The sequence below is a fragment of the Chelon labrosus genome (assembly GCF_963514085.1).
Source record: "Chelon labrosus genome assembly, chromosome: 6".
Classification (NCBI taxonomy): Eukaryota; Metazoa; Chordata; class Actinopteri; order Mugiliformes; family Mugilidae; genus Chelon; species Chelon labrosus.
In genome coordinates this window covers 2611120-2635914 of record NC_140342.1, presented here as the reverse complement: position 1 = coordinate 2635914, position 24795 = coordinate 2611120, and the positions used below count along the sequence as shown (strand labels likewise).

The 24795-nt window shown below is 39.8% G+C and overlaps 2 protein-coding genes across 2 annotated transcripts; one reads left to right on the top strand and one right to left on the bottom strand.

Moving 5' to 3' along the window:
• Window positions 1–2646: 2646 nt before the first annotated feature.
• fam151a (family with sequence similarity 151 member A) lies at window positions 2647–11311 on the bottom strand. Its single transcript, XM_084545923.1, has 12 exons — window positions 10987–11311; window positions 8157–8306; window positions 7841–7990; window positions 7598–7760; window positions 7425–7482; window positions 6680–6769; window positions 5690–5766; window positions 5407–5543; window positions 4900–5070; window positions 4424–4530; window positions 3568–3747; window positions 2647–3165 (listed from the first exon to the last, which is right to left on the bottom strand). The coding sequence occupies exons 1-12, from the start codon at window positions 11009–11011 to the stop codon at window positions 2854–2856; spliced, it is 1620 nt and encodes a 539-aa protein (XP_084402049.1). The 5' UTR covers window positions 11012–11311; the 3' UTR covers window positions 2647–2853.
• Window positions 11312–14924: 3613 nt separating this feature from the next.
• On the top strand, window positions 14925–22111 carry dnai4 (dynein axonemal intermediate chain 4; the record flags this gene model as incomplete). The annotated part of the gene is made up of 17 exons (XM_084546745.1): window positions 14925–14983; window positions 15063–15231; window positions 15540–15703; window positions 16796–16902; window positions 17025–17181; window positions 17412–17551; window positions 18466–18630; window positions 18786–18986; window positions 19132–19286; window positions 19890–19976; window positions 20091–20245; window positions 20328–20488; window positions 20571–20695; window positions 20911–21009; window positions 21516–21742; window positions 21830–21983; window positions 22067–22111. The coding sequence occupies 17 exons, from the start codon at window positions 14925–14927 to the stop codon at window positions 22109–22111; spliced, it is 2370 nt and encodes a 789-aa protein (XP_084402871.1).
• Window positions 22112–24795: the final 2684 nt, after the last annotated feature.

Sequence of the window (24795 nt, the reverse complement as noted above, 5' to 3'; positions counted from 1 at the left end):
ACGTCCCCCAAAATGCTAGGGGAAAAGGGGAGTAACATACAGTCAAATCACTAATTAAGAGGAGCGAAGCAACACGGGAATGGGCAGGAAAACAAGTGGTTTATTTACAAAAGTAAAACATAACTGAAAGACAACAACCAAAAAACACAATTAAACTAAAGTTGAGTTCTCCACACGAGAGGACAGCTCTGCCTATAACCAGCACGCAGCTCACACGCTTCCAAAATGTCCGCTCTCCTCACAGGTCTTGCCTCCCTCCTAGATATAACCTGCTGATTAGCAATAGCCTTCACCTGTGAAAATCCAGAGAGGAGGAAGAGCACCTGAAACACATAAAGGAACACATGGGGGAGGAGAGAGCAACCAAACACATGGCCCCTGGGCCAAAAGAAAGAAACACATATTTTAATGGTTACTTACCATTGAATGTGAACGGTATCGCTTACTGACAGCTGCAGTACGGTGAAAGCAAATCGTTGCTAGGCACTGATACACAGTACGTTGCGTACGTGAGTACGGCATCCAAAGCAGCGCTCTGATTGGCTGCGTCCACATTGGAAATGAATGAACGTGATTAGCTGTCATCATTGGAATAGGAACAGACTATCCTGCGTGAAGTGGCGCCAATGTGTGTGTATATATACAAACTACCCCCCCTCTAAGTTTACACTTGAGTTTTACCATCTATATTTTATTCTATTTCACAGTCTATATTTTATTCTATTTTTATCGGTGTACATTTACACTTGTATTGTTTACCTTGTGTGTTAAGGAATTTGCAATTACTACTGTTTTACTGTAGTACTCTTTTTTTTTTACTACTGGCTGCAGGTAAAAGAATACATTTCACTGTGCATTGTACTGTATATAACTGTGTATGTGACAAATACAATCTTAAACCTTTATGGAAATATACATATATATATATGAATAAATATGGCACATAAATATAGTGGCTGAGTTAACCATAACATCAGGAACCACTTCTGAAAATGGTTTGGCCCACCTTAGGGCCAGATTAGGGCCAGCTCTGGTTGCAGTGTGGCTGAGATGTGGGCCTTATGTGGCACACATGTTGGATGCCGGATGTGGGTCACATAAGGGCCGGAATTCTTCCAGGCATGTGGGCCGAGTGCAAGTGGGAGGTGTGGCCCAGAGGTGGGCCACACCAGTTTTGCTATGTGGGATTCTTTCACAAATGTTCGTAGAAGCAGTCTGCATGGCTAGGTGCTTGATTTTATACACCTGTGGCCATGGAAGTGATTGGAACGCATGAATTCAATTAGTTGGATGGGTGAGTGAATACATGGCAATAGTGTATACCAGAGCCATAGAGAGAGAGAGTTGCGACACTCCCATAGACCTCCGTTGTAAAAAATGGCGGCGCTTTTAACCGCCTACGTCCGGGATTTGAAAATCGGATTAGTTCCTAACACTGTCATTTGGGCGTTGGACCTCATTCACTTACATTGCTGCGCATCGAGTTGTTCCAGAGGTAAGTTGCTGAAATATCGACCTCTTTTGAATTGTCAACTGTCTATATTGTATCAGAGGCCCTTTGCGATGCTTATACTGGTCTTCATTTGTATATGCACAGCGTAATTATTTATATTTTATCTTGGTTGTTTCAACCAATTTTCTAGCATTGCCTGCTAGCTAATTAGCCAGCGCGACTTCCCCTGCTGTGAAGGTAGTTCGGTAATGAATCGCTACCACCTTTATAGCAACTTTTATTTAATTGAATTTTGGGATATACTAACTTTTCATTATGTGACGTGTTGGCTGTACTTAATTTGTTGTACTGTTCCTGTTCCATGTTCACTTGGCTAGTGTACAATTTGCCCAGCGCTACTTGCTGATGCTTGATGACATGCTGATAGATTGCTATCCCATGCCATGAGCTCGTGATCAGGGTATGTCAAGGCATTGTCGTGACTCGTGATTTGAGCGAGGGTTATTTAATTAGGAATGACGGGAATTTTAGGACTGGCGAGTTTGAGTGGCAGACCTCTTTGCGTTATCACGAAGGTAGGCTAATAGCTTAATCGGAATTTATAAGCAAAATCACAGGAATCAATAGCCTAATACAGCGCAGTTGTGCTCAAATGAATATCGTGAGACGTCTACCATCAGATGAATGATATGGAAAAGTTAAGTTAGAGCCTCTAAAGCCAGTGCTACTACCCATGCGAACATGAACACTAAGCTTTTCCCTCCAAAAATGTAGCCTAAAACTTATCTAAGTAATATAAGTTTTTCGTTGTCACCCTGCCTCTCCAAATGCAAAACTGACATTAACAAAAATGCAATAATGTAATAACAGCTGAAAAAGTACTTGGGTGTGTGTTTTATTTTATATTTACTGTTCAATAATGCAATCGCTGCTGTCCCATAGAAGAACATGACAGCCAGCGTATGTTTAGGAACTAATTGGGTTTACATGAACCACGTGACAGCCATGCGGCGACATCAAAGAGTGTCGCAACTCTCTTTCTCAATGGCTCTGGTGTATACACACTCAAGAACTTTGACCTTAAAAACTACTATATATTTATAGTTTATAGTTTATTTTATGAATTATTTAAATATTTTACACAATTGATTCATTTTTTTAAAAAAAATACTTTTATATTTTAACCACACATTCACCAGTGTATACATGATTGATGAGTGATTAATCATTATAATATAATGCAGGTTCCCCAGAATGTTGGTCAGGCTCTTGATGGGTTGCAACATTCTGATGTTACAACCCATCACAGATACATTTCTATTCACAGTAAATAAAGACGAAACTATAACACAAATATCCTTGTTGATATTTGCATAATTCTGCAATTGTGGGTTCCTCAGTTAGGACATGTTAGATATCACATACAGGTTCGTGTTTGCTCTCCCTGTGCGCTGAGCCATAAGTCCCTTCAGTATTGTAAACACTCCAGCATCGCTATTTGTTTCTGTCTCCACTACAAAGTCATATTTGTCCATCAACCCCATTAGAAGATGAAGCTGCTCCTGTCCTTTGATCAACGACGCTGCATTCAGATGCACAGCGACCCTCTGAGACAAGCCTGTCAGTGCTGATGGTGTCATGGGAGGCCAGTTCTGCTCGGTCAACACCAGGGTGACATAAGGAAACAGTCTTTCTACTGTGGAAACAAAGTCCTGAAAGAGAAGAGGGAGACAATGTAGAGGAATACAAGCACCTAAATACATTTAATACCTGAATAAAGGGAAAATTGCCACAAAGTGGTAACAATACAGAGTAAATAATAGTGGACCGAGGACAGAATCCTGTGGCACCACAAATGCTATAAAACAAAAAATAACTGGAAAAATGGTGGTAACTGTGGCATCAGCAGAGACAGAAATCACAGTGTGGGTGGGAACATGGCTTCTGAATATATGAATATACAGTATATAAACCAAAATAGTCTATTACAACTATCGTACACATCATCAGAGTTAATGTTACAGGCACAGACTACCAGTAACTATTGCATGCCTGGTGGCCACATATTAGAAAACCATGTTAGTGTCAGTGAGGCAGGAAGGCAGAGTACATACCTCGGCGCTGTCGCTGCTTTGTAAACCCTCCATGCTGATCCAGACAGGCCTGTAGAGATTCTCTGTGCTGTAGGCCGACTGCAGCAAGTTGAGAGAAGCCTCCAGAAGCTGATGAGTGTGGATCCGCAGGTACACACCCCAGGGGGCGTTAGCATTTTGCTCAAGCAGCTCAAGAACATCCTGCAAATACATGCGCACCAAAGGCGTTTTTAACGTACAAGGTTTGTTTTGAAGTCAATGTCATTCTTTAAGTGATCATCACAAAACGATCTGCACAATAGTAATAAGTGGCGCTCAATCTTCACAAGACTTCACAGCTTGTTTCAAATTTGAGTCTTCACGATGCAGACACAATAAACAGTGCTGTTCATGGTTCCGATACAGTGGTAGAGATCCATTAGAGACAACAGTTGTTTGGTATTCTACTATACTCCAAATCATGTTGGTATTTATTTGAATTCAGAGCACAGATTTGTGATCAGATTTCATTAAAAATCTCATTAAAATGTTGATACGACCGCAATATTTTCAGCTGGTTAATTGTGATTGGATCACTGAGAAAGCATTTAATAACCAGGTCTGACCAGCCCCTCAACCACATGTGAGAAGATGTCGATAAAAGGCATGGCTGGAGAGGCCTGAAGGACTCACTACTCTTTTCACACTGAAGCCCAGCAGTTTTAATTTTGTTGCTTGTGTGCAATTTTATTTAATTTGCAGGAATAAACCCTTTATCTTTGTAACTGATGTCCGGGTTGTAACAATCAATACAGTGAAGTCAGAGTTAGTGGTGTTTCATCTGGTCAGCACAAAGACTTTGCTCTCCCAGTGTCCAGCATTTTTCCTGCTGATGTACCTGCAACAGGAGGGGGTCTGAGCTGCTTCCAGAACCTTCCACCAGAGGGACGTCAGGTTGGTTGCTGTGAGACGCCACATGAAGGATCAGCATCCCGCCATCCTCATCTGGATACGTATAAATGACACAGAAAGAGAATAATGTTAATACAACAGCAGTGTCCACAGGTTTACACTTGACGTCCTCAGCATGCCCTTACTTAACACATAAATCATGCAGCTGAAATACTGAAACACTGTAGATTTAATCAAACCAATTTAGTTTTTTATCCCAGTGTCTGGGAAGCTTGGAAATGGCTCAACATGCTTCCATGTCGTTCTTAATACTACCACCAGATGGTGCTAAACTACTGGACTTTTCTGTTATCCATAGTCAATTGAAAAGAGCAACTGATCACAGAAAATACTTTAATTAAGGAGTTTGGGATATAAGACTACAATTAGATATGAGAACATGTGATGTGAAAGTCTCCATACCTGAGAGCCGAGCCAACAGGGAAGAACGATCACTGACTGTAAACCAACGCACTGCCAGGCTGCTGTGCTGCGTGGCTGCAGGTGAGAAATTGGTGCCTGAGTAGTTAGTTGGATAAAGGAAGTCCAACAGGTCTCCTCCAGGATAGAATCTCCTCACTTGGTTCTGATACCCTGCAATAATTAATATAGCAATAAATACACAGTAAACACATAATATAAATGAAAATATTAAGATATCAGTTCAACAGTATATTTAATATCAGCAAATACAGACAATGTGCAAAAAGAAATGTAGCAAAGTGACGATTACATTATCATACATCATCATATGAAGGCCTTTTATGAAAGCCTATACTTTTTAAGTATTGTTCTGTAATAAATGTATTTAGTTACGTATTCTTATCCCAATTCCTCTTTTTATTTACCAATTATTTAACAAGAGTTAAAAAAAGACTCATGTGAACATCATGGCATGACTGCACACTAGCAGACAGGTTTCTAACTTGCCTGCAGCCTCTTTGAATTCTGACAGCGTGGGTTCATATATATCGTAGTACACGCTGGAAGGGTGGGTGTTGTCACGGACAAACAGCAGATCACTGACGTTCGGGTGAATTGACCCCTGCCACAAAGTCAGGCTGAACCTGGAAACATAATCCTCATCATCAATGTGTGTCATCATCATGGAAAGTCAAGAAAAATCTCCTACAGTTAGTGTTTTTGGGGTTCAGTCCATTATCCCTAAACAGCTAGCAATCAGCTTACTGCCATGGCAGAAGTTATCCGTTACCGTTGTGACTGGCTGAGGAGCCAGGAGAGGTGCTGCCAGCCGCTGCGGACCAACAGAGCGTGGACAGGGAATGTGACCTGGAGAGATAAAACAGCCTTGATGTTTCACTACAGATCTTAAATTAGTCACTGACTTGGAGCTGCTGCCTCCTATCAGAGTCACATTATACTGTGAGACCTTGGTGTAGACTAAGACATGTATTTCTGCATATGCTAATGCATCTAAAATAAAAACCACACATTTGGGCTGCTATTGGTGAATGCGTGATACAATATATATATTATTCTGTATATATATATCGATCAGCCAACATTATGACCATCTGCCCAATACTGTATATGTCTCCCTTATGCCTCCAAAACCTGTTTCAGTGCATCCCACAGATACTTGATCAGTTTGGGATCTAGTGAATTTGGAGGCCAGGTCAACACCTTGTGCTGTTCTTCATGTTTTTTGAGTTGTTCCTAAAGCGTTTTTGTGTGTGTGTCTGTGTCAGGCTGCATCCTGCTGGGGATGGCTGCTGCCATCAAGGAGTGTCATTGCTATGGGGTGGGGGTGCCTGGTCTGGTCTAGACTAATAATACTCTCAGAAATTAATAACAAAGGCAATTACATTTTAAATAAACTGATACAAAGGTATGAAAATCTTCATTGATACAGTAAATAAGTGTGTAAATAAATCTAAACAGCTGAAGTTACAGTACATGCGTAAAGCGGTATCACTTCTCCACAGCAATATGGCGACCACACTGATGCATCACTGCAAAGTACAGCAGCAGTCAATTAAATATTTCCATGAATATACTGGAGCTAAGCTACCAATGAACATAAACATGTTTCAGTCAAATCGTTGTCATTATAATAAATTAGTCTTTTTAATGGAAGTTATTCACTTTGGTAAATTTTGACATGTGCATTCCCGCCTTTGACCACACTCTGCTGATCTACTGGATCCTAGTTTTCACACTTCTGCATATTTTTGTAGCTTACCTTTTGGGGTACATCTTTGATCATATCATACATCTCTTCCACCATGGCCCTGGTGTATGTAGCAGTGAAGAGTGGAGGAGTATAGGCCACCTAGCAGAAACAATGCAATGAGAACTGCAAATTACAGTCATTCAGACTAATGTACTTCTGATTATTCAACTGCTGGATGGCTGCATGAAAGACTGAGCGACTCTGAGACTCTGACCTGCAGCTGGGGGCAAAATTCAAAGCTTTGCCTGAGGGTGGTGCAAATGGAAACACATTGTCTTTAAGCGCATCCATAGAGCTCTGGTGAACATTAAAGGCATCTCGGTATCGGCTTCTTACCACGAGTAATGGGATTCTACACAAACTCTCCTTTTCAGTCAAAATTAGAATGATTTTGGTTGTTTCACATTAAAAATTCCTGCTGCTACGTGTCTGTTAAATAATTTTGTAGAATTCCCTTTCATAATGTTGGTCTGTGATAAAAATGCTTTTCCTGACGTAGGAGGGTTTTTGCACTGCAGTAAAAGGAAAAAAACACTTCACCCTTAGTGTTCCATGACACTGACATTTTGTGAAATGTCTCAAAGACAATGGTGTTGTCATAAGTACAGCCTCACACAGCAGCTAGAATGGCTGTATACCAACCAGTCAACCAGTTCCCCACCTGACCAGCTGACTGACATGACCATCCCCAGAGATTCTTAGCTAAAAATATTACAGGTTATATGAATGGTACTCTGGCGTTAGCATGTAATACCTTCCATCCAGGAGACAAAGTTGCATCTGGAAACTTCTCCTGAATCAGTTCCAGAAATCTGCAAGAACAGGGATGAAAGAGAGTATGTTTGTCCTGTATATAAACTGTATATATATGTTGTGAGTTACTAGTGTATCTCCAAATCTAAATCTTAGCAATCTTAGGTTTCTTACCTGGTTCCATTAACTGGAGGCACAAAACTTGGTACATTAGGACCTAGGAGGATGTCTGCATTAAGCCACACAGGCCTGTTTATTGCTGTGCTATTGTTCTTTTGACTGAGCAGGTCCAGTGATAAACCCACTGATTCCAGAGCCTTGAAGTCCAACTTCATACCTTTAAGAAGGCACAACACGTCACAGCTTGTCACCGAGTGAACCTGTTAACGAGACTAATCAGACCTATTCTATTCGTACTTTTATTTGAGGCCAGCACGGCATCCAGCCACTGGTCCAGAGTGTTGTCGCTGATGATGTCTGGAAAGTGAGCCATGATAGGGATGGGCTTCTCATCAGGGGTTCCATAAGCATGCAGAGTGATATCAGCCTCCAGGATCATGGCATCACCTGAGAGGAGGACAGAAGGGGAAGTGGTTTTGTTAAACCACGTATTTAGCACGTGTATGATATATTAATATTCTGTTCAGTATAAGATATTAATATAATAGCTACTAGCATAATCACTGGAAAATGCAATGTTATCTCCGGTCTAAGTGTGTGTGTGTGTCTTTACTTGCGAGAGCTTTGTTCATGTCCTCCTTGCTGTTGGCTCTGTGAAACCAGGTAGCGAACAGGCCATCAGGTTCGGCGATGTAACCTGTCTGCACCAGGTAGTCCAGCATGTCTCCACCAGTGGAGAATGTGGGAACAGCAGTGACGGACACTGTTTTTGAATGGGAAGACAGTTCATGGCAGGTTGCCGTTAGTTTTTTTTCTAATACAACTGTGGGAAATGCCTTAAAGACAAGTAACACATAATCTTCAGTCTCCCACTCCTTCTCAGTCACTTTCATAATGTCCCTAAACTTGAAATAAAACAACACATTTATATGCCATCATATCTGTTCATACTGATAATACTGATGGTGCTCACACCAGTAGAAATTATTCACCCTATGTTTTATTATTTTACAACAGTGGATGCATTTTGACACTGTATCATTGGTGTGATTATATAACACCTCTTTAGGTCTCAGGAGTTGAAGATCTTGAATGCTGCATGGAATCTGCATGAAACTTGACTCTTCTCTGGACAGGTTTCTTTTTAAAGAAACTGATTATAGCCCTTTAGTCAGACAAATATTTAAGGATGTAGGTACGTAATATTACAAATATACAATGGAATAGCCTGGAGACACTCTGATATACAGAACTTGGCTTAAGGTACTAGCTCTTTGAGTTATACGGTATTATAGATGTCCCGATATGTATCAGAGCATTTTTAAAATGAGCAAGTAGCCAAGTCTGATGTATTCCATTTGTATTCGCTTCACGGCTGACGTAAAACCAAAACCAAACATGACTAAAGATGACTTCTGTCCTGAAGTACTTTACAAAACTTTGAAGGTTTCTGTAGTAAAGCTTTATAATGCTGGTCTAAACTGAAATTATGATTTAGATTGTGACAGTGTTATGGTTCAAGTAGAGATACACATCACTATTTATAAAGATAAGTTTGTTAATTATTTTCTTAAAACCATCCAGTATGCTTTTTGTTTCTTGATGCATTGCAGACTGGGACTAGGGACAATATTCAATATTAAATAATCAGAATCAGAACAAGGGCAAAAAAAAAAAAAAAAACCCAACTTGATCAAGACATCTAAGGTAATTTGGTTCTTTATTTCCCTCAAAGCAAAAGTAACAGCTTTTATTAGACCTTTCCTTACTGACACATCGTCTTTCAAACCCCTGCATGACTTGGTCTTCTGTTATAAGTTTGTGGTCTCAAACAAAGGTATGCATGGCTATGCATTTGTGTTAAATGATGCTCTAAGTAGCAGTTATAAGTACACACAACCCCAAACATTCAAAGTGCTTGCTATAAAAAGAACGTCAACCCCTGCGCTCCTAAAGATTAGAGATTTGTGTGTGATTAGCTTGAGCACATTTTGCTTGTCTATGCTTGTGAGTTAGACCATTTAAAATATAAAGCCAGGTCATTCTAAAGGGTTCATATTTTCCCCTTTCCATTATATGTCTCTATAATACCTGTAATGAGAGTGAACCCTATAACACCATTTGCCTAATGATAAATATGTGACGCATTATTCCATTAAAATGAACTTTGTGTTATCTCATGAACTTTGGCCATGTTAATCAAACAAATCGCTAGATAAAGGCATTATAAAATTCTTATGTGCTGCTCCTGATTTTCAAGGTCAGGCTGAAGACTTTCCTTTTTGATCAAGCTTATAGTTAGGGCTGGACTGAACCATCCTTTAGTTATGCTGCAATAGGCCAAGGCTGCTGGAGGATGATGCACATGTAATCTTCGCTCTTCTCTCTCGTATCCTCCATTTTCTTTTCTCTGGCACCGAGCTCTTGCCCTCTAACGTCTTATCTACTGCTAGTCATGCAATTCGATGCTATTACTGTATAGCATGTTAACTGTTGTGTGTCCTTCTCTCCCCTCCAAAACACAAGCTCATATCTCTGTTGTTATTGGACATGTGGGTCCCTTCATTTATATTAATTAATAAAAATCTGTTTGAAAATGCCATGTTTAACCTATGAGGCCCTGTTTAAATCAACTAACAAGATCTTAAGTGGCCAGCTTTAAGTACCTGTGTTCACATGTGGCATTAAAATGCATCTCCACATGCCTCGACAGCGAACCTTGAGATCTGATCTCAGTTTCACACTTTGTGTGCAAATAATCCTCAACATAGTTTGGGGCACACTAGAATACTGTACACAGCTGCTACCAGTGTATGAGAACCATGAACAACTGTTTGTGATTCTGTCATATATATTAAATCATTTCTTAATTCTATTTTAGATTGATTTCTTTTTAGTTCGTTAACAGCTACAAGAACAGAATATTTTAAAAGGCTCTCATTATGAGCAAACATCACTTCCGATGTTTTTTCATATCAGCCGTGTGCCCTTTTCTGAATGAATGAGACAAAACATGTCAAAGTCTTGTAAGATTAATGCATTTGACATGGATGCTATATGCTGATCATGTGTTTTGGTTGTATTGGGTACTGTAGTAATGTAAAAGATTAGACTATTTTCCACCTTGAAGATCTCCCTTTGAGTTGAATACAGGAGGGAAAAGGTTATCTCTGAGTACTTTGTTCACATCTGGCGTTAAACTGTCTCCACATGACCACATGCCTCCAACTACATGCCATTATCTCGTACATCCTTTGGGAAGCATCCACACATGACAGTGTTATGCCGCTATACGCATGTAAATATCGTTTTAATGACAGAATCACACACAGGCAGCTCATATTCAAGTTAATGTGTCGGTTTACTCTAGGTTGTGGTTTATTTATTAGTTTAGTTTGTTGACAGCTAAAGGATTTTACTAATCTCCTGATGCATAGACTTACAGTGCGTTTGTCCTTTGTCCATCATTCAGGGTAGTTGTGTGTTTCCTCTTCAGGTGCTCGAGCATAGAGGGTAAGAGTCACCTTTTGTTTAGTGGCAATATGAAGTACTCTCATACTTTCAAAGCACTGTGTCTTTGTAAATGTTTACTCTGAGCTGATTCAGAGTTTACGAAAGCCGCCATTTTCTAAAACTGTCACGTTAACCTGTGCTGCTCAGCTGACCAATGACTGAAGCCAAAAACGTCTGACGTCAATGATCACGACCATACAACCAATAGGTGTACGTTGTGTGTCGCGTTCACCTTGCAAGTTAACTTCAATGCATAAAAACACACGACTCTAAAATACGTGCGCCCTTCAAAATAAGAGCATTGCTTGTAACCGTTAATGGAAATTAGCTGTACACTGGTTTCTGGTTGTTTACACAAACAAGCAAGTTTCAGTAGAAGTTCCTACTTAAACCTCAAACTTGCCACCAGTCCCCTAGAACTGAAGAAGCTAATCGGATGAGTGGTAAAACGTCTTCTCAAAAAACTCTACAAGTCCAGTTACCTTTTTTAAACGCTTTTTTTTTTTTTGGATACTGCATCGCTTGTACATAAATGCAGATATTTTGAACCCTGTTCAGATCAGTTTTTTAACATGCGTCCAGTGTGATCTGATCGTAACTGCCTGCTTTTGCAAGAGCTGAATTTTTACACATTCACTCAAAAATAAAACATGCAATTGCAGTTTTGGATCATCCCCAGAAAAGAAATAAGCTATGTGAGTGATGTCTGTTTATTACTGACAAACCAAATAAATCGCCAAAGGAATGAACTCGTGGAATAATTTCCCTGTATTTAAAGGTGCGCGGCAGGTCTCTGTGGCGCAATCGGTTAGCGCGTTCGGCTGTTAACCGAAAGGTTGGTGGTTCGAGCCCACCCAGGGACGATGCTCCTTTTGTCCAAGGATGTTAGATAGCGATTCCAACGATTTCACCTCGTAACCACAGAATGCTTATATAAATGTCAGTAAGATTGCTAGGATTCTCACTTTCACTCAAAGAAAACCACAGTATGCCTAAGCAGCGTTGCAGGACCAGAATCATACTTCTAGTGTACATTTGGGGTACAGTTACATGGACTGATGTGGTGGATTATACTAGATGAAATAGGCTGCAGCCTAAACGGACACCTGTGGTCTGAACAGGGCCATCAATGCAATCTTAGACCCTGTACATGGATCTCTGGACGCTAGCACTTCCGTGAAAATCTGGCATTAGAATGTGTTTCCACATGCATCTTGAGTGACCACTTGCACTTACACGATAATCTCCACAATAAAAGCTATATTGCTACAAAATAAATTGATTTAAGTAAACAGATTAGACTCAACAGTAGGTCCATCAAATATGACGATTTACTTATATGAATGCATGATTTATAATTTTATTTATTAATGCACTATTATTATTTATTATTTATTTATCACTTCAGTTACTACATCTATATTTGATGACAATACTGCATAATACTGTAAATTTAACTGTATATTCCATAGCCTAATTGTGGGATTGTAAATTAGAGGTGTTACTGGCAAACTTTTTGGATGATTTTTCAGGTAGAAATTTCAAAAAGTAGCATAGGACTGGAGGAGTTAAGTACAGACATTCACAGAAATGCACTGCTTAAATAAGATTATTCAGTTCATTTTCACATTTGATGAAATTTTCAGCAAAGGTACCTCAGAGAACCATGGTTCCAAGTATCTTTAAGAATGTACCTGATTTACTGGGAAGCAGTACGGCAGGGACAATGATAATAATCAGCAGGATGATAAGTCCGACAGCCACAGATGCCATTATAAGGTGTCGTTTGCTTAGACAGCCCAAGTAATGGTCAGATTGCTGCTCCTTTTGACCTGCGTTCATTCTGGAGGAACACAGGAGGAAAACAGAAGAATTATTTGGTTATTTGTAAATGCAGTCACATGAATATCATTTATTGTAGCGTTTAAAAACCAGTATGCTGCAGTGTCTTTACCTGACCATGTCACAAACACGTCTCAGCCTCTTATGTGCTGCTTGATAAATAAATCAAATAGATCAGTAATTTGTCACTAACCTGTTTTGCCTTTCATCCATATCTCTGTCAGTCCCTTTCTCTTTTCCTTCTCCCATCCTCTTCTAGCAGCTCTTTCTACTGCCACAACACTCAAAGGTCTGGCACACACAGTGACTGGGAGACAGATGGTGAACAATATTTCTGTTGTTTTAGTGAGTCTTATCTAAAGAGCAGAGACCGATGTGATAAGATTCTCATCCTTGATGGATCAAGGTATGACTCTTATCTAGACTCAAGAATAAAAGTATGAAACACTTGCGTGTCGCGTGTCCTGTGTCCTTTTGCCTTTACTGTCCCTATGATAAAAGAGACAATTATTAAAAGGAGACTCTGATATTTCGCAGACTGCTTCTTGAATAGGAATAAAATGATCATAATTTAAGGCAGTGTTGTTCCACGACCTATAATGGTCACAAGGTGGCACTTGCCATGAGTGTATTGAATGTTGTGTGTCATTTCTCTCTTGTGCTTTTTTAGTGTCAAGTCAAAGTTTATTTCTAAAGCACATTTAAGAACAACCTCAGTTGAACCAAAGTGCTGTACAAGCAGAATATAAATAAAACAATCCCATTAAATATAAAACAAATAAATATTAAAATAAGCAATAAATCATCAAATAAAACAAGTAAAACTGTCATAATCAAATAATCATAGTTTTGGACTCTTGTTGTATTATAGTTGGTAATTTGAGTTGAGCTCATTCTTGGTTATCTTGGACCTTTTAAGGCACATATGGAGAGCTGGTGACATGACCATCATCAGGAAAAACAAAACAACAACAATACTAATAGCAACAATTACAAATCACTTCAAGTTACACATTTTTATTTTGCAACATTTGTTTTTGTTTTGCATTATACTTGGTTACAAATCATACACCAGCATTTCCATATAAAATCAGACTCAGACAAGTATTAAGTTAAATTTTGTTTATTTCAAATGTGCATTATTTAAGTTAATTGTTGAGTTACTTACCATACCCACCATGCGTTCCAGAGACAAAAGTAGGAAAGTTTGGATCTCTTCCTGCTCTTAAGGTCTCTGTGACCTCATCGATGAGGACATCAGACTAAACCATTGATGGGGGTGTTTAAGAATTATGTTATGGATTATTTGATCTTTTAAGATTTGGACAATCTTGTCACTTACCTTTTCCAAAGGAGATGGTGAACGTACCTGCCACATGGTATGTACCAACTGTATGCCAGTCAAGTGCTAATGGGCAGCTCTATATAAGCAGTTGCTTGTCGGCCCTCGGGAGGGAGGAAACATGTCCGTGTTGGGTGCACGTTACGTTACATTACTTTTGCTATAAGTTTAGTTTTATTCAGTTAAGCCTTGTTAACCGTTTATTTTTGTAGATTTTCTCTTTGTTTTTGTTACACGTATATTTTGGTGACACTTCCTTGTGTAAATAAACACTTTCTTTGGATTATACTATATTTCTGAGTCTGCCTCCTGTCTGCCTCCTACTCTGCTGGCCGGGCTTCCCGGCACCAGCACCCACTGACTTTTGTGACTAGTTTGAAATTCATTCATTGATGGAATATGAGTTAGAAATCTGTTTGTAGATATATAGTTTTCCTCCACTTTTAGATTGAAATGCAGAATATGCTATTTAAATGAAACTTTCATTTTGCAGTTTATGACAACGATTAATAATATTAAAGGTTTTATATTTATGGTATCCGTCGCACAGTTTGGTTAAGAGCCAACAAAAGCTTTCAGATCTGTTTGTGTAGTTGCTGCTTCCTGCCTGCAAGTCCATCCGGGGTGCACGAGGCGTCGCGTTGCCGTGGCAACACATCAACTTCAGTAACAAGCGCAGTAAAAATGTCTGCTTCGGTGGCAAAAGAAGAAATACCAAGGAAACGCACCCTGGTGCTGAGGCCGTAAGTTGACATCTTTCTCTCATCATGTTTTGTCTGAGCATGCTAGCCGTGCTGACCGCTGCTCTGCTCTTTTTGGTAGCTCTTCTCGAAGAACAAACATTTCAGTGTCGGGACCTCATGGAGTCAACCAAAGCTCAAGGCACACAAACAGCGTGATCTTCTCCCCGAGCAAGAGGCGACTGAGTCTGGCCGCCGGCAGCAAAGTTCTGGAGAAGAGCGCCATACAAACTCCGAGACAATCTGTTCGGGTAACTCTAAATGTTTAAGCTCCACTTTCTTAGTGTTTAGGAGCAGCAGCACTGGTGGAGGAAGTGTCCACATCCTTTACTGACTTCAAAGAAGGCAACTGATAGGAAGCTTTTCTAGTGACAGGCTACAGAGAGGGTTTTTTAAAAAAAAAATTTTTTTAATCTATTTTAGTATTTCTAATCAATAAAAAATAAATAAATAAAGTGATTGGATTAATATGGAATAGAAAAATACATTATGGCCCTCTGAAATGTAGTGGAGTAAAAGTAGAAGCTGCTCAAAGCAAGTCTAATAGTTGTATTTTCAGGTGTTTGATGAAGAAGACAATGACGTTACTCCTCAGCCTCTGTATCAAGCAGACCCTGGAACAGTCCAGGTCAAAGCCAGCAGGTTCTTTGCGGATGAATTCTCGGCTGGATCATCATCAGACCAGACAACAACCACAGGGAGTTTCACCATGCCTTTCTCCAGGTACCATGCCACCATGTTTAACACCAGCTGAGCTGAAGGGGTCTGATATGATTTGAGAGGGTGCACAAACTATTTATTAGAAATTTATAAAAAAAATACACTAAAATCTTTTTTAAACTTTGTCTTGTTTGCCACTCTATTAAATCAACAAAATATATTTGTATCATATTTACAGTTGCCTCAGGATGTATTCAGACCCCTTCACTTTTTGCACTCATTGTGTTGTAGATTTCATTTTTAAATGAATAAAATTGGTATTTTGCGAAACAAATCTGTGCACACTTGCCCATATTAACTATATAAAGAGTCATTGAAGATATTTACATAGATACAATGGAAGAACGTTTTTTTACATTTTTAAACCGATAATGTGCCTGTTTACGTTAATTTTCTATACCTCTGCATATATTGTATGATATATGTCGTGGTCTCATCAGCCTGCCCAGTCTTCATGGCATCCTGCAGTTTTCCACTCCTACCTGAATGAACAGTTCTCCAACCTGCCTATGATTCCTCTTACATTTTCGAACTGCCATGTAACATCACCAGTTTGTATCATAAGATTCCACATGTACGCTTTAGTCAGATATGTGTATCTATGACAGATGTATGTTTATCTTGCTGTTCTCTTCTCTCTTTCTTCTGTCTGTACCCGGCTGGCCTTAGGCAGATGGGTCCCTCCATATGAGCTGGGTTCTGCTCAAGGTTTCTTCCTGTTAAAAAGGAGTTTTTCTTTGCCACCGTCGCCTTCAGGCTTGCTCTGGAGGTTTCAGAAGCAACGCCTAGAGTGGCTCATCCTTAAATAGAACGTTTTTAATAAGACTCGAAGGTAGTACTTCCCAATTTTAGCCTAATGAAGCACACCAGGACTTGCCAAGAAAAATGAAATAAATGCCAAAGAGGCTTCTACAAAGTACTGAATGTCTAGTTGATTTATAAAGTATTTGAAAAAAACAACAAAAATTGTGTCACACTGTATCCATTTGCACTGTAAGCTCTACAACACAATAATGTGTATAAAAAACTGAAGGGGTCTGAATTGTTTTGAGAAACAACTGGATTGTAAAAATGTGCGATTACATTGTCTTCCAGGTCAGTGTTGGGAAGCAGCAGAATATCCAGCCAGTCTACACTAGGGTCAATGAATGAGGAGATTGAGGATACATTTTCCAAACGAGACTTGCCCAATTTCTACCCAGGTTCCTTAAAATAATGCATATTCATACGTTTTTATGTCACAGAACCCAGTAGCCGATAAGTTTTAAACACAGACTCTTCTGTGGTATTGCATTTTTGCTTCATGTCTTTCGTCTTCTGTTAGATTTGAGAGGAAAAAAAGACGCAGTGAAAGAACAAGTGACAGAAGATATGCTGAAAGAAATCATAGACGTCTTCATCACTGAGACAGAGGATATTTCACTGCTGGACATACCCAGCACCTTCGTGTCAGTGCAAGCTGGTGACGCACAAGATATCATGTGAGTGTCCTCTACTTCTTGACCTTTTTAACTATTTGACAAGATCTGGGTACCAAGCCAGCTTTGAAAACAGGCTGCTACAAGACTTTAAATCTTTTTAAATTGCTCTGTTGAACTGACTGGAACTCATGCAGTGTGTGACCAAGGAATTCATCTATTGATGACTAAATGCTACATACATTTTCATTACTGGCTTCACAAGTTGTTGACATCCTTACCTTTCTACACAGAGAGAGGAACAGTCGGTATGCCGAGGTTTGCAGGAACAGGATGGGCAATGATAACTATGAGGATCGATCAATGCAGACAATGAATGGAGCGACTAAAAACAAACAGGCCCAGACCGACAGCGTGGTCATGGTGGAAGCAGGTATCTACTACTACTACCACTTACTTACTACTAAACATTGTTTAGTGTTAGTATGTTTTTAGCCACCTGATGAATGATGTGATTCCCAAACTTTGTTAAGTGCTGTCCATTAACACCAGCTTCACAATGTGTTCGCAGTTCAGTCAACTGGATATTAAAGCTATTCAACACTATTTTTTTTAATTATATGTACCATTGTACTATTATCCCTTTTGTGTAATTGTTTAACCATAACTGTTGATCCAGGAGTAGCTTCTAACCATGACTATAATATCCATTTAAAACTTTTTGTTACAATTAGCCAGGTGATCTCAAGTGCAGACACACACGTAGCAGGCAGAATAAGTCTAATGAGTAGTTTATTTATTCTTAACAAGAGCTCTGGAGCTGAGGCTTGGGCTGGTAGCTGTAAACCAGAGGCAGAAGCTTGGGCTGGGTGGGGGAAAAGCTGGGGGAAACAAGGCACAGAGAGGTCTAGAGATGTGGGAGCTGAGCTGGGTCATGGAGGGAAGATTTCTGTAATAACCATTTCAATGTTCTATCCTGTGCTTTTAGTTATTTTAACTATGTTTTTAAGATTACTTTCAGCTAACCACTTCTATTTCTAAAAATATCGGTCAGCTTTGCCAGATTGTTTTGTTACCTGTTATTCAGCCAATACATTTCACTATGCATTTCACGTATTTTCACAGGAATTTTTTCAAACTATTCATTTTTGATTATTTTAGCAAATCTTTCCGTTGAACCCATTTCCCATGTGCACTGTACATGTATCACCTTACTGTTGCAGTACAAGTCTGCACTTACAAACCAAATTTTTTTATAGTGGAAGGATTGCTATGCTCTGGTGCACAAATGGCAAGTTTTCCGGTTTTAAAAGAGGACAATCTTTTCAAATGTTTCAATGTCTGCAGCCACGACTGTCACCACTTGGGACATGTATGACACTTTCAGCGGCACTGATCAGGAAAAAACTATGGATAAACCCGCAGCAGAGAAGGATGATTATCCAGAGGCTGTTGTGGACTCCAGCAGAGGTACAGAGAAGAGTGTGTCAATGGGCAGCACAACCAGTGCAGGTAAGGATGAAGGACATAATCTATCATTAATGCTGGCTTCAATATAATTTTTTTTCATTAGCTAAACTGAGATACAATTTTACATCATTAATACAAACTGTGTTATTGATTAAAAATATGTGCAATCAACAGATATATTATTTTCTCATACATACTGTTTGTCTCTTCAGTTAGTGTTTCTAGCTCCCTGAAAGAAGTGGAAGCGTTGGGGAACAGTTTTTACTCAGAGTCAGAATTGCAGCTCATCATGCTGTCGGAGAAATTCCACCACTCCTTACTAGTGATGGAGAGGAGCATACTGCGAAACAGCTTCCAACCTCAGCTCTCCGCTTACAGACAGCTGCCTGTACTACAAGGTAATCTCAGCTCATCATCACACCCTAGTAATAAGACACGTAAAAAAAGCCTTGTCCTTCACACTGTACCCCCAGCTATTGGTGACAATGAGTAATGTATGAAATATAAGCATTTGAACAAGTATACATGGAATTATTTTGTCAGATCCAGATAGCCTGGTGAAGCCAGAGCCTGTAGAGCAGAGACTGGGGGACACAGAGAGCACTCCCTCTCCAGCCCTGGAGTGTCTCTGGGTGTTCAGCTGTGAGTTGAGCAGAGGACACAGCATCAGCAGCATGGCCTGGAACAAGAAGAGCCCGGTAACAGAGACTAGACATCAAATACTCTACAGTGCCCTACAAAAGCAGAGACTCTAAAACCACGGACGGGTTTGAGAGTTATTAGCAAAATTGTGCAATATAAGTTATAAAAGCATAATGCACAAAACCTAAATAATACTTAAATATGACACTAACTAAATAGCAAAGGGAAAACAATGTAGATCATTATTATTAAGTGAATTAAGCAAATGTGGGAGCATAAGAATTTATTTTCTAAATAGAAAAAATCTTGCCATCTGATGGTGTTTTGTTTTTTCACATTATATGGATTTTTGTTGTTGTGACTTCAAAGAGTTCTTTGTGAGGCTTGCCCTCGAACTGGAATACAGGAAATTTGTGAGGCTTGTAATTTTTAATGTTGGAGAAATTCTGCAACGTACATACCATGGTAGTATTGTCTTGTGTGCTACTGCAAATAATTATTCACAAAGTCTATTAATGGAATACCAGGAACTGGTCTTGTTGAGACATTTATCAAACTGTCAACAAATGATTATGTGTATCTTTTATGGGTATACTACTGCAAGTCTTAAATACATTCAAATTCTTGTCATTTCACTAAAACATATTTTTCTCTGTCAGGACCTCCTGGCTGTGGGATATGGTGAGTTTGACTCCAAGAACCAGAAATCAGGTCTGGTGTGCTGCTGGTCCCTCAAAAACCTCACGGTATGATTTTGGTTTGACCTGACTTTGCTTTCCCTCAGGTGCATCAGATCACTGAGTGAGGATTTAGTTTATGTGTGAGTTCCTGCTGTTGTCACGTGTTTCCTCCCCCTGCAGTGGCCTGAGCGTATCATCCACTGTGACAGTGCTGTGACTTCCCTGGATTTCTCGGCCAGCAGCCCCAGTCAGCTGGCTGTGGGGATGTATGATGGCAGCATAGCTATCTACAACGTGCAGAGTCAAGACAACAAGTCACATGTAATGAGCAGCCGGTGAGCACAGTGCAGGCAGGTCTTCCATCACAGTAAAATTAATGTCATGCCACTCATGTTGTTGCTCTCGTTCTCTGTGCAGTGAATGTCTCAACAGACACTTGGGGCCTGTGTGGCAGCTCAGGTGGACTCAGCAAGAACTGAGCTTGACAGGAGAGGAAAAGGTAGAAGCCCTCTTCTCTGTGGGTGCAGATGGCAGGATCAGCAAATGGTTTGTCTTCAACAATGGCCTCGACTGCATAGGTACTATACGCAACCGCTACACCTTCATTTTAGTGCCAGTGAAGTGAGACAGGTTATCATGAGCCATATTCTCTTACCACAGACCTAATGAAGATCAAGAGGATTCAAAATCCAAAGAAGAAAGCTGGAGGGAACAAGACAGAGAAGACAACAGAAAGCGTTCTAACGGCGCTGACTCCTGGTCTGTGTTTTGACTTCCATCCAACAGTAAGTCGATCTAACAACAAGTCATTAAATGTGTGGTTGGGTGGTTTCCACTGAACCATCACTAGTTCTTGTGATTAAAAAGATAAGATAAGATAAGACATGTTTATTAATCCCACGTATGGGAAATTTCCTTGTCACAGAAAAAAATAGCACCATTTATGTTGTCATTATCATCATGCACCCCACTTGTCTTCTGTGTTCCATTGTTCCTGCAGGACTCTAGTATATACTTGGTTGGTTCATGGGAAGGCCTCATCCACAAATGCTCCAGTTCCAACAGTCAGCAGTTTCTGGAAACTTACAGGAAACACTGTGTAAGTTCATCAGGATAAATCAACAATCACCACCTCCTTCTGATGAGGCTCATTTAAAAACAAACATGACTATAGAAAAGAAAAGTAAGGATTGTAATAGGTTTAAATTCCTAGAAAGTATTTGGCATGAGCATCCTTTGCCTACATTAGCAGCTGGGGCTCACTAGGTAGGTTATAGCAGGTTGTCCAGAGGGTTAGTGGTTTGAACCTCAGTACATGGAGCGCATGCCCGAGTGTTCTTGAGCAAGATGCTGAACCCCAGTTTAAAATAGTTGGTTGTCAGAGCCATGTACTGTATTCCCTTTATTTTATTTTATTTTATTTTATTTTATGTACTGTATGTATATGTATATTATAGTTTGAGTGGCTATATGTTCAAGGATAGAAGCAAAGTCTATTTGTATACTGCATGTATGTGAGCACATGCTCCAGAAACAAAACTCATAGTTATAGAAAGGTACTGATAGAGAGAGCACCAGCATGGTTGACATCTTGCTCCCTCTCAGTGTCCTGTGAACAGCATCACTTGGTGTCCACTCAATCCTGATGTGTTCCTGAGCTGTTCCTCTGACTGGACCATCCACCTTTGGAAGCAGGACAACCTCCACCCTGTGTTAAGCTTCACCTCCACCCAGAGGGCTGTGCACAACATCAAGTGGTCCCCAAAGTGGGCCACAGTATTCGGAGCTATCATTGAAGGACAACTAGAAATCTGGGACCTGAATTCAAGCCTGTGAGTCAGAGGGGTGGAGAATCTGTTCGTCCTGTTCTATGTTTCACTCTAATGTGCTCTGTTCAAACATGCACTTCCCTCCTCCAGTCTGGAACCAATCATAGTGAAGCCTGCTGCCCCTGGCGTGAGGATGACGTCCCTGCTGTTTGCCTCACAGACAGACTGTGTTGTGGTGGGAGACAGTGATGGACAAGTGACCTTCTACCAGCTCAAGAACCTCAGTACGGGGGAAAGCAGCCAGGTAAAATAGAGGAGTTGGTGGCCTGGTAGACACAGAGACACAGGGTGAACACCTAAAAAATCTCCATCTCCCTTTTCTTTCAGCTGGATGTTCTGGAAAACCTCCTCCATTCTGTAGCGTCCAGATAACTACAGGAAACAGACAGATTTATACCCAATCCATAAGGGTTTCTGTCTGTAAAAGATGTACAGAGAAATAGAAGACATCCAAATGCATGAGTCAGAGAGACAGAATAGATTTCATTCATTCATTCATCTTCTGTAACCGCTTGTCCTGTGAAGGATCTGGCCGGTCTGGAGCCTATCCCAGCTGTCATCGGGCAAGAGGCAGGGTACACCCTGGACAGGTCTCCAGTCTATCTCAGGGCTAACACAGAGAGACAGACAACCATTCACACTCACATGCATACCTACAGCTAATTTAGAATCACCAATGAACCTAACCAGCATGTCTTTGGACAGTGGGAGGAGGCTGGAGTACCTGGAGAGAACCCACGGAGACACAGGGAGAACATGCAAACTCCACACAGAAAGGACCGGTCGGCCCATGGATTCGGAATAGATTTTTTTTTAAAGTAATAAAAAGTATATATATATAAAAGATTATGAAAGATGCTAAACTTTAAAAAAAAAAAAAAAAAAAATCATTGTGAAAATCATTAAGTTGATTGTATTGATATTTTCTTTGTTTTTACCTTTCATGTGTATTTTCATCTTCTAAATACTACACCTGAACCATGAACCACCATGATATCTAAACTAGGCTTCCACTTGTCCATTGTGTCTTGTATCTTTGTTTTCTTTTTTTTTTTTTTTTTTATTCTGTTGTGTTCAAAATGTCTACCAAAGATTGATAAATATACATGGATGCTACATAAAACAGTCTGCTGAGATGGATGTGTTTACATGCCCTGGAACATCAGTGTATATCATCATTACTAATACTTCCATGGATCATTTATATTTAGTGTTGTAAACAGTGGAACACTGGAACCAATGATTTTAATTAGACTGAAGAAATATTGTCCATGTAATGGTCTTCAGGGCCTCCAATTGGAGATCTCATAGATATGGACATAGCCTTTGTATTAAAGCCTTGATTAGAAACACACAATAAACAATACCCTCCATCACAAATATGTTCCATTGGTAGTAACATTATGACCACCATCCTAATATTGTGTAGATCTCCCTTGTGATTCCAAAACATTTGTGACTCATCAGAGAATGGACATGGTCCTTCTGAGGGTGTCCTGTGGTGTCTGGCAACAGAATGTTGTTAGTGGGGGCCTTTGGGTCTTATGGGTTGAGGGGAGGGGCCTCTGTGGATCATCCCACAGATACTTGATCAGTTTGGGATCTAGTGAATTTGGAGGCCAGGTCAACACCTTGTGCTTCTTTTTATGTTTTTTGAGTTGTTCCTAAACCATTTGTGTGTGTGTGTGTGTGTCAGGCTGCATCCTGCTGGGGATGGCTGCTGCCATCAAGGAGTGTCATTGTTATGGGGTGGGGGTGTCTGGTCTGGTCTAGGTGGGTGCTACATGTCTAAGTAACATCCACATGAATACCAGGTTCAAATGTTTCCCAGGTCATAATATTATGGCTGATCAGTGCAACTTTACATTCAGATATGTAAGGTTTGTTTAGTTAATACTAATCGTATAAAGACTAAATTTCTTCTGGTATTAATTCCTGCATGTAGTTTACTCTGGAAAGGTTTTAGGCATACAGTTTATGTCGATTTCAAAAAGGTGGGTGTTGTTTTAAAACTTATCACTGATCATACTGATTTGATTAAGTTTTGAATTTTAGTATTGACCTTTATTCTGCTGGCACGATGACAACTGCCACCTGTTACCAGTGACACTGAAGATTGTGCTGTCATAGAGGCAAAAGTCCACAAAGAGAGAGCTCCTGCTGAGTTACCCTTCTGTTGTGTTTTTATTTTTTCTCTCTGTGAACTTTGGACCTGTATGTTTCCACTAGTGATGAAGCTAAGGAATAACATTAATACTTTTATCATTGTTTCTCAGCCTTTATTTTTCAAACAACCCTCTCTGCAGCAACATAAATGACAACCATCTTCTCAAACTGCATATCACAAATGCATTCTTTCTTCTGAAGAAACCAGCGATTAGACATAATCTGAGAGCGTAGTAATATAGGGACAACACAGTTTCACAACCGAGCATCATCTGCATAGCAATTTTAAAGTTAATGTTGCAAGAAACAAAAAATAAAACTGATTCTGCATACATTTCCTCAGGAAAAAAAACAACAAAAAACTAGACAAAAATAAATTAAGTTCCCTTTTTGAATGACTCTCATCAACAAGAACTTTCTGTTGGCCAAATACAATGATGGCCATCACAAATATCCTCTAAATGTCCTATTAGAATTACTGTCCTTAAAAAGCCTGTCATATATCAAGTGACTACATTTTATGATTTTAGTTTTGTCTAAAACACATTCAAATAAATTAAATTATGGTTCTAACTGTAAAGTGCGTTTGCTGTTAAGAATCATATGGCTTTGTTTCCACTCCTCCTGATGTTATCACCACATTGTTTGAACACTGGCTTACACAGAAAAGAGAAAGCTGACTGAAAATTGTTTACCATTTTTCATATCAAATCCACGTGATGAATCCAAACCTGTAATGGAAAGACTTTAGTGTGGCGGTGAACAGAACTGCCTCCAGTCAAGAGCATTCTCCAGTCTCTTCAATACCTCAAATGGAAGTTTCATCTCAATGTCTCCTGACCCAGAATATCACCTACACAATGCCAAAATCCCCATGACTCTTTATTATT

Bases quoted from the DNA above. Each gene is read 5' to 3' on its own strand.
- fam151a (XM_084545923.1), bottom strand. From the start codon at position 11,011: ATGATGGACAAAGGACAAACGCACT. The intron at 7,483-7,597 runs GTAAGAAACCTA...CTGTTCTTGCAG, and splicing joins CCTCCAGTTAATGGAACCAG to ATTTCTGGAACTGATTCAGG. The intron at 6,770-7,424 runs GTATTACATGCT...TGTTTCTGCTAG, and splicing joins CTTTGTCTCCTGGATGGAAG to GTGGCCTATACTCCTCCACT.